This window comes from Lacerta agilis, chromosome 2 (assembly GCF_009819535.1).
Source record: "Lacerta agilis isolate rLacAgi1 chromosome 2, rLacAgi1.pri, whole genome shotgun sequence".
Classification (NCBI taxonomy): domain Eukaryota; kingdom Metazoa; phylum Chordata; class Lepidosauria; order Squamata; family Lacertidae; genus Lacerta; species Lacerta agilis.
In genome coordinates, this window is record NC_046313.1 from 26,832,533 (window position 1) to 26,850,979 (window position 18,447).

General features: G+C 41.0%; 1 protein-coding gene across 1 annotated transcript in view; it reads right to left on the minus strand.

Annotated features, from left to right (window-relative positions):
• The window catches only part of LOC117038954 (E3 ubiquitin-protein ligase RNF213-like), a 97,632-nt gene that overhangs the window by 6,253 nt on the left and 72,932 nt on the right, over nt 1–18,447 (minus strand). Inside the window, exons 36-46 of the mRNA XM_033135959.1 lie at nt 17,068–17,284; nt 16,112–16,322; nt 15,691–15,697; nt 15,483–15,605; nt 13,589–13,699; nt 13,140–13,382; nt 12,864–12,908; nt 8,181–8,275; nt 7,141–7,300; nt 5,905–6,085; nt 4,126–4,214 (exon numbers count right to left, since the gene is read on the minus strand). Of these exons, the coding sequence (XP_032991850.1) occupies nt 4,126–4,214; nt 5,905–6,085; nt 7,141–7,300; nt 8,181–8,275; nt 12,864–12,908; nt 13,140–13,382; nt 13,589–13,699; nt 15,483–15,605; nt 15,691–15,697; nt 16,112–16,322; nt 17,068–17,284 (1,482 nt within the window). The remainder of the gene's footprint in view (nt 1–4,125; nt 4,215–5,904; nt 6,086–7,140; nt 7,301–8,180; nt 8,276–12,863; nt 12,909–13,139; nt 13,383–13,588; nt 13,700–15,482; nt 15,606–15,690; nt 15,698–16,111; nt 16,323–17,067; nt 17,285–18,447) is intronic.

Consider the following 18,447-nt stretch of genomic DNA (forward strand, 5'->3'; position numbering starts at 1 on the left):
AATGCCTCAGTTCCATAACCTGCAATTACTGTATGTTTGGCAACTGTGTTAGCATTCACTAATCTAGCTTCCCCCCTTCATGGATCACTGCCTTGTCGTGGCGAAGGGGCTTGAATTACTCAGGGAAACTATGGACAGGTCAAGATGGACAGGTCATAGTGGAGAGTTTGGACCAAACGTGATCCACCTGGAGTAGGAACTGGCAAGCCACTCCAGTATCCCTGCCAAGAAAACTCCATGGACAAAGACAACAGGCATATAAAAGATATGACGCTGGAAGATGAGTCCCTCAGGTCGGAAGGCGTCCAACATGCTACTGGGGAAGAGCGGAGGACAAGTACAAGTAGATCCAGAGCTGATGAAGCGGCTGGGCCAAAGCCGAAAGGATGTTCAGTTGCGGATATGCCTGGAAGCGAAAGGAAAGTCCAATGCTGTAAAGAAAAGTATTGCATAGGAACCTGGAATGTAAGAACCATGAACCTCGGAAAGCTGGATGTGGTAAAAAATGAGATGGCAAGAATAAACATTGACATCCTAGGCATCAGTGAACTAAAATGGACAGGAATGGGCGAATTCAGTTCGGATGACTATCATATCTACTACTGTGGGCAGGAATCCCGTAAAAGAAATGGAGTGGCCCTCATAGTCAACAAAAGAGTGGCGAAAGCTGTACTGGGATGCAATTTCAAAAATGATAGAATGATCTCGATACGAATCCAAGGCAGACCTTTTAACATCACAGTAATCCAAGTTTATGCGCCAACTACCAGTGCTGAAGAAACTGAAATTGATCAATTCTATGAAGACTTACAACACCTTATAGAAATGACACCAAAGAAGGATGTTCTTCTCATTATAGGGGATTGGAATGCTAAAGTAGGGAGTCAAGAGATAAAAGGAACAACTGGCAAGTTTGGCCTTGGAGTTCAAAATGAAGCAGGGCAAAGGCTAATAGAGTTCTGTCAAGAGAACAAGCTAGTCATCACAAACACTCTTTTCCAACAACACAAGAGACGACTCTACACGTGGACATCACCAGATGGGCAACATCGAAATCAGATTGATTATATTCTCTGCAGCCAAAGATGGAGAAGCTCTATACACTCAGCAAAAACAAGACCTGGAGCTGACTGTGGCTCAGATCATCAGCTTCTTATAGCAAAATTCCAGCTTAAACTGAAGAAAGTAGGAAAAACCACTGGGCCAGTAAGATACAATCTAAATCAAATTCCTTATGAATACACAGTTGAAGTGAAGAACAGGTTTAAGGATTTAGATTTGGTGGATAGAGTGCCTGAAGAACTGTGGATGGAGGCTCGTAACATTATACAGGAGACAGCAACAAAAACCATCCCAATGAAAAAGAAATGCAAGAAAGCAAAGTGGCTGTCCAATGAGGCCTTACAAATAGCGGGGGAGAGAAAGCAAGCAAAATGCGAGGGAGATCGTGAAAGATACAGGAAATTGAATGCAGATTTCCAAAGAATAGCAAGGAGAGACAAGAGGGCCTTTCTAAATGAGCAATGCAAAGAAATAGAGGAAAATAACAGAATGGGAAAAACCAGAGATTTGTTCAAGAAAATTGGAGATATGAAAGGAACATTTCGTACAAAGATTACCACAATTAAGGACAAAAGTGGAAAGGACCTAACAGAAGCAGAAGACATCAAGAAGAGGTGGCAAGAATACACAGAGGAATTATACCAGAAAGATATGGAGGTCTCATACATACCAGGTAATGTGGTTGCTGACCTTGAGCCAGACATCCTGGAGAGTGAAGTCAAATGGGCCTCAGAAAGCCTTGCTAACAACAAGGCCAGTGGAAGTGATGATATTCCAGCTGAACTATTTAAAATTTTAAAAGATGATGCTGTTAAGGTGCTACACTCAATATGCCAGCAAGTTTGGAAAACTCAGCAGTGGCCAGAGGATTGGAGAAGATCAGTCTACATCCCAATCCCAAAGAGGGGCAGTGCCAAAGAATGCTCCAACTACCACACAATTGCACTCATTTCACACGCTAGCAAGGTTATGCTTAAAATTCTACAAGGCAGGCTTAAGCAGTATGTGGACCGAGAACTCCCAGAAGTGCAAGCTGGATTTCGAAGGGGCAGAGGAACCAGAGACCAAATTGCAAACATGCGCTGGATTATGGAGAAAGCTAGAGAGTTCCAGAAAAACATCTACTTCTGCTTCATTGACTACCCCAAAGCATTTGACTGTGTCGACCACAGCAAACTATGGCAAGTTCTTAAAGAAATGGGAGTGCCGGATCACCTCATTTGTCTCCTGAGAAATCTCTATGTGGGACAAGAAGCTACAGTTAGAACTGGATATGGAACAACTGATTGGTTCAAAATTGGGAAAGGAGTACATTGTCTCCCTGCTTATTTAACTTATATGCAGAATTCATCATGCGAAAGGCTGGACTGGATGAATCCCAAACCGGAATTAAGATTGCTGGAAAAAATATCAACAACCTCAGATACACTGATGATACTACCTTGATGGCAGAAAGTGAGGAGGAATTAAAGAACCTTTTAATGAGGGTGAAAGAGGAGAGCGCAAAATATGGTCTGAAGCTCAACATCAAAAAAACTAAGATCATGGCCACTGGTCCCATCACCTCCTGGCAAATAGAAGGGGAAGAAATGGAGGCAGTGAGAGATTTCACTTTCTTGGGTTCCATGATCACTGCAGATGGTGACAGCAGTCACGAAATTAGAAGACGCCTGCTTCTTGGGAGAAAAGCAATGACAAACCTAGACAGCATCTTAAAAAGCAAAGACATCACCTTGCCGACAAAGGTCTGTATAGTTAAAGCTATGGTTTTCCCAGTAGTAATGTACGGAAGTGAGAGCTGGACCATCAAGAAGGCTGATCGCCGAAGAATTGTTGCTTTTGAATTATGGTGCTGGAGGAGACTCTTGAGAGTCCCATGGACTGCAAGAAGATCAAACTTATGCATCCTTAAAGAAATCAGCCCTGAGTGCTCACTAGAAGGACAGATCCTGAAGTTGAGGCTCCAGTACTTTGGCCACCTCATGAGAAGAGAAGACTCCCTAGAAAAGACCCTGATGCTGGGAAAGATGGAGGGCACAAGGAGAAGGGGACGACAGAGGATGAGATGGTTGGACAGTGTTCTCGAAGCGACTGGCATGAGTTTGGCCAAACTGCGGGAGGCAGTGGAGGATAGGCGTGCCTGGCGTGCTCTGGTCCATGGGGTCACAAAGAGTCGGACACGACTGAACGACTGAACAACAACAATCTAGCTTCCATTTGAAAGACATTTAAGAAGGCAAGGAGGAATACAGAGAGGTTTTATTGGAAGTGTAGCTGAAGTCCTTATCCGAGTGCTCATGTTAAAGTAATTTATTGTACTAAGTGAAGAGAGCTCTAGTGATGGCAGAGCCAATGGATGAGTGCCATGAAAGAGGTATCAAAATCACCTTGAAAGTAGATTATGCTCTCCAACACGTAGCTTGGTCTCAGAGGGCAGAAGAGCCCTGAAAATCAAAACCACAATTGGGGCATCTATCTTGGGAGGTGTATATTTCTCCCAAAAAGTACACCTATGAGGAACAGATTTTAAGAGGGGGAGACTTAATTATTGTTAGTGGCTGCTCATTATTAGATCTGCAGGGGGGGTGGTCTTTACAGCTCCTTGATCCCTGTCTATTTTGAAATTTAAGGGGAACATGACAAGGACAATATTGCCATGGAATTTTACATGTGCAACTAATAGTAGGGGCATACTGTTTCACTTACATTTGTCCTGCATATTTTCATTAAAAAAATTTTTTTTAAATGAGGTTCTCGTGTTGCTAACATGCATGGTAATCTCTTCCAAAAGATTATGCCTATTTGCACTTCATTGGCTGAATGTTATGGTCTCCCTTGAGATGTAGGTCCAAATCATATCACACTCAGCACTCACAATATTTCTTGTCTACATATTCAGATATGCTTCTGCATAAACAGGTAAAATACATGCTCAGTGTTTCACTATAGTCATAGGCATATATCATTATATACCTGTTACATGGCTTAGCAATGGAATACATATGATCCACTGATTAATAATTAAATCAGTGTACTGTTAGTGATGCACTTAATTTTATTTACCTTTAGTTCTGGAAGAACAACATTTTGAGCAACACTTCCTTCCCAATCATTTCTGTACTGCTTCGTAGAGAGTAGACTGTCAAATCTCCCTGCAAAATAACATTTGTTGTGTGTCATTCCCCCCTCTCTCCCAGCATGAAGTTACAGTACAATCGTACCTTCATGCAAAACTTGTGTAATTTCATCCTTCTGCAGCTGAAAGCCAGCCAGCTGAATTTGTGCAAAATAACTGCACGTAAGGCAGAGAACTTAAAACCTCCTTTTGTGCTTGGTTTTCCTGGACCTGAAAGAGCTTTTAAGCTCTCTGCCTTGCTGATCAGGCTCTGGGATGCTCTAGTGCAAGCTTTAAAGATGCTCTCATGAGATTTCACAGGAAGTTGGATGGCCTCTGAGATCTCATGAGGGGAGGGAAGTAGAGCATTCAATGTGAGGTTCCTCGGGGTTCAATTTAGTCCTTTTGGGTGTTTAACATCTACATGAAACCACTGAGTGGGGTTATTCAGAGGTTTGGAGTATATTGTCAGCAAGATGCTGATGCCACATAGCTCTACTCCTTTACATGTGCAAGTGTGGCAGTGGATGAGCTGGACCATTGAGTTGCCTTGGTAACAGACCGAATTAGAGCCAACAAACTGAAGCTCAATCCAGATTAAGACTGAGGCACTGTTAGTGGGCTGTTCCTTAGACCAGATGGATGGGAAGTTGCCTGCTCTTGTTGTGGTTACACTTCCTCTGAAGGTGCGGGCATGTAGCTTGGGAGTATTTCTGGATCCTTTGCTGTCGCTTGAGGCTCAGGTGGCCTCAGTGGTATGGAGTGCCTCCCTTCAACTTTGGCTGGTGGCCCAGCTGCGCCCCTATCTGGACAGGGATAGCTTAACTTCTGGACTCTATGCTCTGGCAACCTCTAGGTTGATTACTGCAACATATTATATGTAGGGCTGCCTTTGAAGATGGTTTGGAAACTGCAGAATTCAGCAGCCATGTTGCGCACCAAGGCAAGACAGTTTGAGCATATTACACTGATCCTGGTCCAACTGCAGTGGCTGCCAATTAGTTTCCGGGCTTAATTCAAAGTGCTGGTTTTGACCTATAAGGTCTTAAAGGACTGCAATACCTCAGCGACTGCCTCTTGCCATACAAACTGAGCTGCTATCATTATCTGAGGCCCTTCTTCATGTGCCTCCTCCACAAGAGGTCTGGATGGCAGCAACATGATGATGATGATGATGATGATGATGATGATGATAATCCCAGAGCCCGGAGAGCAAGACGGAGAGCTTACAAGGGGTAAGGGCCACTCAGCATGCCAGCTCCAGAAGGCAAGGATGGTCGCATGGGGGTGATTCAAGTACTGTATACACTTTTTGCATATACACACCATCCCCAGAACGTAACCCCTGCACAAGATGTGATCATATTGAATTTTGGAAGGGGCAACTATGTAAAGTGGCAGTCATTTAAGATTATTTGCAGCACTTCCTACAATACAGTCTTAAAAACAAGGTGCTTTTAAAAGCAATGTATCTATATGACCATTCATCACTACTACATCCTATAATTGTTTGCTTTATCATAATCAATATTGCAATTCAACCCTACATAGCTCTGAAAGGGACTTTTGCAACAAATTATAGAACAACAAATAACACAAACTGGGCCGTTTTGGAAAGCTGAGTGCTGGCGCCACTACAACATTTGAAATGCAATGCCGAAGTCTATGCTGCGGGTTTTATCGCTGATTTATGTAAGCATCCACATTTTGCAAGCTGCTCTCCTTACATTGGCCTGTCTGTTGGTGAGGTTCCTTGAGAAGGCTACAAAGAATGAGATGGATAACATTGGTGGTTTCATCAGCACTCTTCCCAAGAGTTTTCATCAGTTGCTCCAAGTCCTTATGAATATGCTGCATGAGAAAGCTCACTGGATCCTGAACTGGTGGCTTTATGATCTGTAGTAGGGACTTCAAGAACAGAATGCAAGGTTCAGAGCGAACAATGTGCAGTTCTATTGCAAGGCATGCAGAGTAACAGTCAGTCATTAATTTATTTCATAAAATTTATATGCTGCTTGATTATTGAAAAATCTCAAAGTGTTTACAAAAAGAATAAAACAGAAAGATTATTAGTAAAAATAATCAAAACATTTATAAAAATTAAAAACCAGCAATACATTTTGGGTTTTTTTAAAACTCATCATTCTAAATACCTGAGAAGGCTTGTCTAAACAAAAATGTTTTTAGGAGGTGCTGGAAAGAGTATAGTGAAGCCACCTGTGTGATGTCAATGCCACCTGATGCCAAAAGGTTGGACAACTGTGCTAAATGATTTCACCCTTGAGGAAGTCAAAAGTCTATTGAACTGTCTACCAAAAGTGTCCACTATAGTATGAGAAACAGAGTACAGTGGCACCTTGGTTTAAGAACAGCCCTGTTTACAAACTATTTGGTTTATGAACTCCGCTAAACTGGAAGTAGTGTCCTGGTTTGCAAACTTCACCTCAGCCTAAGAACGCAAGCCAAATGGTGAAAGGACACTGGCGGCAGGAGGTCTCATTAGGGAAAGCGCCCCCCCCCCCCGGTTTAAGAACAGTTTCAGTTTAAGAACGGACTTCCAGAATGGATTAAGTTCATACACATACACCAAGGTACCTTTCCAGCTTCTAGGAAACATTTATCCATATACGAAGCTTGCTAACAGTCTTACTTTCCCTTCAGTTCTGGAGTATAAATAATCCTCCATGTATTATTGAAATGTAACAAAACATTTCTGCATGAATCGTTAACAGCCACATTTTAAAAAATACTTTAAAAAAAAACACCAGTGGGGCACCTTGCCTCAAGTGGAAACACATCCCAGGCCAGTTCTGCTGGCACCCAATCATCTCCTTCACATGATACTGTGAGTAAACCTTTTTTTAAAAAAAATAGAGCTCCATTTCAGATATGCTTTCTTTAGTTTCCACGCAGCAATGCTTTTCAGACAGAATTGTGTGGTTCCTAGTTTTATTTGAAAATACCTGGCGATCTTTTGTGGCTCCCAAAAGCAGCGACAAATGAGTGAGCAAGCGAATCAGAATTAGGACAGCTGGAGACATCTCCCTCTCAGATGCAACCACAGCCTCTCTTTTTCCAGGATGTCCAAGCACGTGGCCAGTTTGTGACCTGTCCTGAATATTTCTGTATAGAATAATATATACAGTGTGTACACACTTGCTACAAAACAGTACTTTTCCACGCTTAAAAATTCTATGATTCCTAGACATCCAGACAATAATTATCATCACACTAAAACAATAGATACAAACATATTACATACGTAGTATATAAAATGTTAAATTACCATTATTTGCTGTTATATATGTTTCCACTTAGAATAATCCATTGACTTGTATACACTGCTTTAATTATTTGTTTTAAATGCCGTTGTTGCATTTTTAGTGAACTGTTTATCCTGTAAATTGCCTTGACATGCCTTATATAAAGAAATGTAGAAATACTTCTAATAAATAAATAAAAATGAGGGATGGTGGCTCAAAGTTAAGAAATTAGGAAAGCCATAGTACGATCCTAGCTTTTTCCTTGTTTGTTAATGCCTGTTCTATAGATGCGTGCTCAGAAGTAAGTCCAACTGAGAATTACTCTCAGATAACTGTGAGCAGCGTTAAGTCAAAGTTCTCTACTTTGGACATAAAAAAGGGAGTGCAAGCTCAATACAAGCCCGGATCTTTGGGTCAAAGGTGGAACATGATAGGAAGGAGGGGGGAAAGGATAGGGGAGGGGACAGCCACAACTTCCTAAATAGTAGGTTTTGAAGCCTTGGGTGTTCTTCTGAACATGGCCATTGAAACAGGTGAACTGGAAATCACTGCAGTATTCTAGGAAGGTAAATTAGTTTTTTCTGCCTCTAAAGTTGTTATAACTTGATGGGGCAGAGCCCTGTTCTTGAAGAGGTTCACCTTAAATAGCTGCATAGATCCCACCTCCCAATCTTTAGGGAACACTCTAAATTTAAAGTATATGCCATTCCACATTCCAAAAAGCTATCATAAAAACATACTGTGCTTCACGAAAGCCTGGCACTGCTCTGTGGTTTTCGCCTCCTATTACAGCACCACAATCAACACAGGTACCACGTTGCGTGGGGCGGCCACACTGAAAGGAGAGAGGGATGGAATATTAGAAGCAGAAAACTGAAGTAATTCTGCTTGGTACAGCTTACGCTAAGGTTCAACTATTTTTCAAAATGTTAAGCAATTGCTAAACTAAACTATACATACATACATACATACATACATACTGTCAGGGAACTGACCCCAGCTCAGCGCAGGGTGGTGGAGGGGCTCTCGAGATACAGAGAGCCTCAACAACACCTGACCAGCAGCACCTCCTTGTCCAGCGGGAGCAGCAGCGAGGCCTCAAGTGGGGAAGGGGAGGCAGCGCAGGGAACTGAGGGTCAGGGCTCTAAGAGTGTCAGAGAGCCATCACACCCTCCTGGCGCAGAGGGAGGCAAGCCAGTTCCGTCTCCCCAATTGCGCAAAGCGGTCAAAGGGAGAGTGGGAAGAAGGGGGTTCCGGATCCCAAGACTCTTATGTTGGGGTAAGAACCGGAAGGGGGCATTCCCGGATTCTGCTGATGGATGAGACAGACGTGAACTTTTGAGCTCTGCACTGTAAATAGCTTGCACAATAAATCTATTTAAAAAAGAAGCAACGGAGTCGGCTGCTCACTCATGAGCAACTAACCGAGAACCTTACACATACATACATGCAAACAAAAGCCACACACACAGCAAAGTTCTGATTTAGTTTGCTTTGCAAGGCAGCCCTTGAAAACATGACAGAATGTTGAAGGAGAATGAAGTGCTACACAAACTGCAGCACAGATTGCTTTTAAAGAAATAAACTAGAATACACACACCATCTGTGAAATCTCTTACCTCTCCAATAGTGCAGAGATGACCATTTGGACATGCTGATTTGGAAAAAAAGAAAAGAACGGATTTATTTATTTACTTATTCGTTCGTTCGTTTGTCCTATACCCGCAGGTCTCAGGGCAGTTCACAATATAAAATCACAATATAAAAACAGAAAATACATATCAAAATAAAAACAAAAACAACCCAATAACCCCCCCAAACATATTTTTAAAGGGCAATGGATGTCAATCAACAAAAGGCCTGTTTAAAGTGGAAAGTTTTTGGCAGGTGCCTAAATGTGTATAATGATGGTGCCAGGCGAACCTCCCTGGGGAGAGCATTCTACAAACGGGGAGCCACTGCAAAAAAGGCCTATGCTTGTGCTGCCACCCTCCAGACCTCTCATGGAGGAGGCACACGAAGCAGGGTCTCAGTACAATGGTACTATCAATGGAACACAGGAAATTCTAACCTATCGAGAACTCATCCCCTGCCCTATACCTGATGGAGTTAAATATAAAATAACCAAACCTATAGAACAGCGATGTCCAACAGGTCGACCTCCGGTTGTTAGAAGTCGATCGCAGGCTCATTTTTGTCTGTGGGTGAAAAGGAACATCTGGCCCCACCCCCTCCCTCTTTCCTTTATCCACGCATGATTTCAAGTGTGGAAGACGGGAGTTTCCGCTGGCGGGATGACTTATTGTTTATCTACTTTTGTCGCTGTCTTGCCTAAAAAAAGCTCAACAATTTAGACCAGGGGTCAGCAAACTTTTTCAGCCATGGGCCGGTCCACCATCTCTCAGACCATGTGGTGGGCCGGACTATATTTTGGGGGGAGGGGAGAGAATGAGACTTCCGGCGAGGACGCCATTGCGGGCGGTTGTGGGTCGTTTCGGCAGCGAAACGACTCAGGCTGGCCCGGGGGTAGGAGCCCCGCTACCGCACAGCGGGGCTCCGCTAAACCGCGGGTTGAGCGTCCCGCGGCATGGGCTCTCCAGCGAGCCCACTATGGCGCTGAACCCTTCTCCCGTGCCCCTTGTAAAAGGGGCGCGGGAGTGAAGGGACAACAGCGCCGGGCTGTGGAGGCATGTCCCAACTGGGCTGGTGAAGCGGCGGCTGCCGCCGCACTGAGCGTGTCGTTCTACCTGTTCTGGAGAAAAAAAAGAAGGAACTGGAGGCTGTGAGTACTGGAATAATTGGACCTAAATTTTCTGACATTTGGCGCTCTGGGAGGTACGTTAAAAAGGAAGCCCGTTCCTCCCTTTGTTTAAAGAAGAAATAACTGTTTCTGACTGTGACTGCTGCTGCAGTAGTGGATACAAAGTTTCGATGCAGTGTTTTTTTTTGATAAATGAGACTGGCTGAATCCCTTTTAAGGGAGCTAAGTTGGTGGAAATATTTCTTCTTGAAGTTGTTGGAATGCAATCTTTTCACCCTGATTCCAGGGAAAATGGCTGCGGAAACTTATGATTAAAGATGGAAAAATACTGAAACCTGATACCCTATGCCCACTTCTACCATGTTGGGTTTCGTTTTCAAACTGGCTTTAGACTCAGGACTGACTCACGAACAAAGGATTATTCTTTTGAACTTAGAATTGCTAAATCAGAAATTAAACCTGTTGAAACCAGGATGTCGAAGAAAAGTTATATCCCACAGGAAAGACTCTTGAGAATCTTGTTAAACTGGAAGAAAACCTTGGTAGGGAACTTAAGGAAATTTTTGAAATGCAAAGTACAGTGTCTATGCAACTCCGAGAAGATGGAAAATCCTGTTGGGGTGAGAGACCCAGGATTAGAAGACAATTTATATCCAATTTCTGGGGTGAGAGCCCAGAAATGATGGGGAGATTTGTGAATCTACGATCAGAAGATGATTGGAACTTTGAAATGGAGATGCTGGAAGGTGATGATTTGTGTATCCTGAAGCTCCCTGCAAGGACATTTATGGACTGCGTCTGGAACTGTGGATTTATAGAAAAAGAGGACATTCTGGACAATGGTGTTGGAGTGAGATGGAGAAATGTCTGGGGGGAGACCCCGAGAGGGCAAAGGAAAATGGTCAGAAAAGGGATAGGGTGAAATATTTAAAATATAACTAGGATGGTTTATTATGGTACCCTAAAGTCAGTGTGTTAAGAATTTAAGATTTCGAACTAGTGAAGAGATATGTTTTTTTTTATTAGCAGCAGTTTAAGTGAAATAAGATGTATGATGTGAGATAAGAAGTAATAGGTTAGTTTGAAGTAAAATTAAAGTAAATTAGAAGTTATTAAAGTAAATTAGAAGTGGAACCAAAGGAGAGAAAATGGGGGAAGTCACCCAGTACAGATTCAAACAAGAATTTTTTTTTTGTTCTAAACAAGAAAAAGAATTATTGGTGTTTTAGTGGTGGTTTGTATTTGTTTTTCATTATGTTTTGATTGTTATGTTTGTGTTGTCGTATGTGTTTTGTTGTTCTTTGTTTTGAATAAAACCAATAAAATTCTTTAAAAAAAAAAGAATGAATTCCTATGCTTCACAAATAACCCAAAGATGCATTTTAAATAAAAGGACACATTCTACTCATGTAAAAAACACACTGATTCCCAGACCGTCCACGGGCCGGATTTAGAAGGCAATTGGAATCAGAGTCAGCATGTCTTCTGCAAGAGCAAGTCCTATGTCACAAACATATTAATGCTATTTAAGAGTGTGAAGAAGCATATAGAGATGATATGGTTGACACGGGGGACCTGGACTTTCAAAAAGCTTTTGACAAGGTACCTCACAAAGGACTCCTGAGTAAGCTTAGCACTCAAGGAGTAAGAGGAAAGCTCCTCTTGTGAATCAGGAATTGGCTACGTAGCAGGAAGTAGAGTAGGAATAAATGGACAGTTCTCTGAATGAAGAGAAGTAGGAGAGTCCTCCAAATATTGGTACTGCAAGCTGTGCTTGTTTGTAAGTTATCTAGTTAGGGCTGAGAAGTGAGGTTGCTACTTTTGCTAATAAATTGTTCAGGGTTGTTAAAAAGAGATTGCAAAGAGCTCCAGAAGAACCTCTTCAAGCTAAGTTACTGGGGGCAGTAAAATGGCAAATACAATAAATTGTAAACTAGTGCAAATTGATAAGCGATGGGGCAAATATGAACAAATTTCTGCTAATTCCGACAACCAACTGCTAGCAGAGTCTCATTACAGAATTTGATCTCAAAACACCTCTGGATGCTTTCAGAAACAAATAGGATATTTCTATCAATCTGCTACTTGTTCCCATGGTACACATAAAAATATCTTGGAATGTTTCAGGTCTGTTTATTTCACTTGGACAAAGTACATTTAAAGTTGTTTTTTTAAAAATAACTACTTCACATTTCTGAGAAGTTAACACTACTATCAAGATTCTTTTTTAAAAAGTCCACACTGGGTGGTATTCAACAAGCTCATCCTGTCAGCAAAATGACTGTGGGGTGTTCTGGGGTTCCCTCAACCCCCTGAAGCTGTTCTGAAGAGGTCACTGGGGTGCATGGGGAGGGAAGACGGGGGGGGGGAATCTGCTGGGGAAGTGGAAATCCTTGCACTAAAAGAATGACTGAATTGGGTACCATCCAGTGACACTTAACTATAAGTCTTTGTGCCTAAATGGATAGATACTATACAGTAATTTGACAGGAGAATAATGCATGGAAGCAGCAACATTAAATCCCCATCATACCCTGGATTATTTCCACTGTTTTCGGGGGACAAGACACCACTGGGGGGGAAACAGCTCTCTAGACTGCTCCCAAGCTTGAGCATGGTACTTACTATACCAATGAAGTCCTGCTGCTGCTGCCCATCTCACAGCCTGAGCCAGCATGTCTTCTGGCATTGTTGGCAGAAAAGCAACCTGGAGGGGGAGAAGGAGAATATCAAAGTGGAACTAGAATAATAAGCAGTGTCCTCCTGCTCATGCATTAAGATCTTCAGTCTTTCACCAAATGCTAAAGTGTGTTATGCTTGCATGCAGGAGAGGACTGTTTCTGTGTGATGGCAGACAGACAGGAAATGCAAGTAAAACAGTAACGAGTGCAGGAACTGATGGAAATTGCAAAGGAAAATGGAAAATTCACTACTTTACCTGCATGGTATGAGGTGAGAATGCCAGATTCCTTAGAGGTTCAAGGATTCTATTCTGGCCAGACAGCAAGACAGCAGCAGTGTGAATTGCCATTTCAATCACTACCCTCTTGTGGCTGGAATCTTGGGGGCTCAGTGTCAGTGAGGGGAGATGGTTATCCATCAGAGATTCTGCAAATCTCTTCAGCTCTGGAGAAGGAAGAACGTTGGAGCTCTGGATGAACTCCTTGATAACATCACGTTGCTGAAATAAGAAGAAAATTGTTTTACAAAAAGTAAGGTGAGATTTGTCAACTAGACTCACTTCAATGGATTTTCAAATGAAAGTTGGGGGAAATGACAGCCTTTGCTCAGTTCTATAATCAATATCCTAAATCTTCCTCTCTCTTAAGGAAGCAGCACTTGTGCACAAGGCAACATGCAAACTAGCACCAAGGCGAAGGCATTTACCTCCTTCTTTGGATGAAGACTTGGCTCCTTGCATCCATACAGAGATGTGAACTCTCTGAAGACAGCCAAGAGAAAATGAACAGCCTGGGAAGACTTGGAGCCATTACTTTCCTGAAATCAGAATGTGGAGAGGAGAGGAGGGCAAGAAAGAGAGATTACCAATAGTAAAACTTACATCTTTAGCTAGTAGCACTGCATGCAATATGTTAAGGGAAAATATCATGAAAATGATTTACAGATGGTATCTAACCCCAGTTAAGTTAGCTAAAATGTACCATGCTGGAAATGTAAACAAGTAGAAGGTACCTTCTTTCATATGTGGTGGACATGCCCAAAGGTAAAGGACTTCTGGGAGAAGATATATAATGAGCTTAAAAAGGTGTTGAAAAACACATTTAGTAAGAAACCAGAGGCCTTTCTGCTGGGCATGACTAACTATGAAATCCCCAACAAGGACAGAACATTTTTTATGTATGCCACAACAGCTGCTAGGATTTTATTAGCTAAAAACTGGAAAATTGAAGAATTACCAACAGTGAAAGATTGGCAGATGAAGATGATTGAATATATGGAACTCGCGGAACTGACCGGGAAACTCCGAGACCAGAGGGAGGAAGCGGTGCAGGAAGATTGAAAGAAATTTAAAGACTATTTGAAACAGCGTGAAAAGATTGACATTTGAGAATGAAATCGGAGGACATATAAGGTTACAGTTATGAAATTAGTTAGTTTAAGATAGGATATAAGAATTATATATTAGTATTTTATGTTTATAAGGATTAAGATTAGATGAGAATGATGATTATATAATGTTATGAAATTACTGAAGAGGATTTGCAATGAACGCAGAAAGAGAGGATGTGAGGAGGTCCCCTTACAATGTTAGTAATATTATAAGGATAGTTAAAATAAGTGTTTGTTAAGATTTTTAGTTTTTTTGTATTTTTGTATTTGTATTTTTGTCTTTTTTGTAATGTTTTGTTGTATTTTATGTTTGTTGTATTATCAAAATTTAATAAATTCCTTTAAAAAAATGAGTGCTGGGCATTGCAGAAAACAAAAAAGTACTAGATCACAAATATTTTATTAAAATATTTTAATTAAAGATTTTCTTGATTTACAAAGGTAATGCAATGTCTCTCTCGTATTTTTCCATATAACATTTTTACAAATCGGTTGTTGAGACATTAGGGAGAGAAGGGGGAGAGAGGTGGGTGGGATGGGGAGATGGAGCACAAGCGAACAACAGAGAACCTGCACAGACAACGCTGATACCAAACCCTACACATATTAAGTAAAACAGAAACATCACAAATATTTTTTAAAGTGCACTGGTCCAAATATATCTGCAGAAGATATATGTGTAGCCAAAAAAGAAACAAAAGGCACACCTTTTGTAAAAGGTTTCCTGACACTTCCAATTTGGTAGTCAATAAGGTGCTATCAGCTATAGCAAACATATTTCAGTTTGCCAAATTTCTCCCTGTAGGTGGCCCCACCCCAATATGGAACACAATATATAAAAGCACACTATGAAATGTCACTGTGAAGAAAATCAGCCACTAATAATGATCTTATAGTAGAGTCAATGTTTCCAATATGACATGCAGTACACTGAAGCTCAGATCCTATTTGCTAGCCTTAACATTCCAGTCAATGCAATAAAGGTTTGCAATCTGATAAGCCCTAGGAGAGAGTATCAGAATACAGCTTGGAACAATTTAAAGATAAGCACGAAAATCACTTTAGTACAGCCCAGATCTAGAAGGAAGGAAGGAAGGAAGGAATGGAAAATCACCAGAAGCACATGAAATCCTAAATGCTATAAAATCAGAGACAGACCTATTTAGCTCAATATGAAAGAGCTGTGCTGGCCAGAATTAAATAGCTGTACCTTCAAGGTTGCTGCAATGCAATCTGCCGGGCATCCTATCGCTGCTTTTCCCAAAGCATCACGCACCACTTTGTAGTTCTTGCCATGTACCAGGAACTGATCAATCTGACTGGACTTAGATTTCTGAGACACAGAGCACAAAAAATCAGTTGTTTATAGCCTAAACACTGTATAGCAGGTGATACAACTGAATATCAGACATGAAAACACTGTTGCTTAAAAAAAAATAAAAGAGGGCAAGAGGTTGGGGGGGTGGAAGAAAGCTGAGAGGAGGGAAAGGGACTCTGCTGTTCTATTATAGCAATGTGTAAAAACCCTAATAAACCATAGATAAGAAATATGCAAACATCAAAGCAAATTGTATGACTATCATATCACTATGATAGGATCAATGGGTATGAACTCCTTGGTACAAAGCAGGATTCACTATACTTAAAAGCATCACTGAAAGATGCCCTTGTCATACCTTGATTCCATTTAATCACTGCCCTCTCTGGACAAGTTATCACATTCTCAGCCTAAGCAAAACACATTCATTTTAAAAAATAAATCCCTCTTAACATACGCATCATTTGACCATTTCTACTTTTTCCAAACTACTGCCCAATATTTAATAAGATGGTAAGTGCTCAAGATAGAGCTGTACTACCTGTCGAATTATTTCTGCTGGAAATATCCAGTTAAACTTGGATTCATTAGAAAGTCTCTGTGTGAACTGCATCCCATGTTGTTTAGTAAGTGTGCGGATAAGGTAAACTCGGTACCAGTCATTTTGAATCTGACTGCAGAACTGCTCCACTTTTTTCAGGTAGCGTTGCTCCTCTGTTTCTTGACTACTAGCTGGAGAGAGAAAGGAAAAAGGGAAATGCTTCTGAATTATGCTAAGCTATTAATACCCAACATGTTTCTGTGTGCTCTGGCTTCCATCACAGTGCTCCGTTGCGTCAGAAGCAGAAGAAGAAGAAGAAGAGTTTGGATTTGATATCCCGCTTTTCACTACCCGAAGGAGTCTCAAAGCGGCTAACATTCTCCTTTCCCTTCCTCCCCCACAACAAACACTCTGTGAGGTGAGTGGGGCTGAGAGACTTCAAAGAAGTGTGACTAGCCCAAGGCCACCCAGCAGCTGCATGTGGAGGAGTGGAGACACGAACCCGGTTCCCCAGATAACGAGTCTACCGCTCTTAACCACTACACCACACTGGCTCTCAGTTTAGTCATGCTGGCTACAGGACCCAGAAAGCTGTCTGCAGAAAAACGGTGGCTCCCTTGACCTGAAAGCAGAGAAGAGCGCTGCACCCCGTAGTCGTATTTGACTGGACTCAACCATCCAGGGGTCCTTTACCTTGATCCAACACTTTCAGAAGCACTGAGAATAACAAATGTCACACAAAGCTTTGCATTCAAAAGAGAGAAATCTACTGGCAAGAAAAAGACATCTACAGAAGCACAGAACTGGTATTTCATTTTTCTGTTAAATATGGACACAAAGGAAAAACCCATCCTGTAATTCATCTAGCAGCAGGAACTCTTTCATACACCAGTTATTTAGTACATTTTTATTCCTGTTTAACAGAATCCCACTTGCCTGAAGTTTCATGAAGTTCAAAGAGCAGCTGTGCAGCCCTATCCAAACACAGGCGGGTGTGGGCCACTCCCTGCAAGTACTCAATGGTGACTTCTTGAGATGTTTCATGCCTGCTCCTGCTTTGCTTTATGTAGCTTGTTAGGAAGCGTCCATCTTCTCTCAGGCAGTTTGCCTTGCTTTTCTCTGAGGAGGCTCCCAATTTCTCATACATAGAATCCTGGAAAAGGAAACAGGGTGTTTTCCAGTTATTGCTCACCATTGCTCACCATACCAATCTTTGTTAAATCTATTGAACGAAGCATTTATTATTACTGTGTGCATTGACACTGCTAGAAAATAAAATGCTCAGGGCTTTTCCTTTTTTTTTTCATAATCTTTTTATTCAGAGTTTACAAACGTACATACAAACATTTACATTATATAAACATATCTTATATTTACACTTCTTTTCTATTAAACATTTCTATATCTTGACCTCTCAAGGTCTAGACTTCCCTCAACCCTTCGTTCTGGTTTTCACAATATCGTTTCTTTGTTTTTATATTTATTCCAAATATTATTGTTTTAATTTTCATAATTGATATCATATCTGTTATTTCATCATACAACAATATTCATTTTTTCCTACAAAGCTTCTTGTAATCCTACTAACGTATTTACTTGTGTATATTTTCTCAAATAATTAGCAAATTTTTTCCAATCCTCAATAAATTTCTGATCCCGCTGTTCTCTGACTCTCCCTGTCATTTTGTCTAACTCCGCATAGTCTGCCATTTTCAAAATCCATTCTTCTTTAGTTGGTAATATGTCCTGTTTCCATTTTTGAGCCATTAATGTTCTGGCTGCTGTAGCCATATATTGGAAAAGTTTTTTGTCTTCTTTTTTGATTCCTGTATTAATGATGCCTAATAATAGAGATTCTGGCTTTTTAACAAAATTATATCCTAATATTTTTTTCATTTCATTATATATTTCATTCCAATAATTTTTAACTTTTTTGCACTCCCACCACGCATGATAGAAAGTTCCTACACTTTCTTTACATTTCCAGCATTTATTGTCTCCCTTATGCATTTTTGCCAATTTTGCTGGGGTTATATACCATCTGTATATCATTTTATATATATTTTCTTTTAACGCATTACATGCCGTGAATTTCATCCCTTCTCGCCACAACTTTTCCCAATCCGTCATCATAATATTGTAGCCAAAATCTTTTGCCCAGCTTACCATAACTGACTTAACCTCCTCATCCTTTAATTCCCACTCCAATAATATCTTATACATTTTTGATAATGTTTTATGATTATTATTTAGTATTTCCCTTTCGAATTTAGATTTAGCCTCGTCAAAACCATTCTTCTTTAGATCATTTCTGAA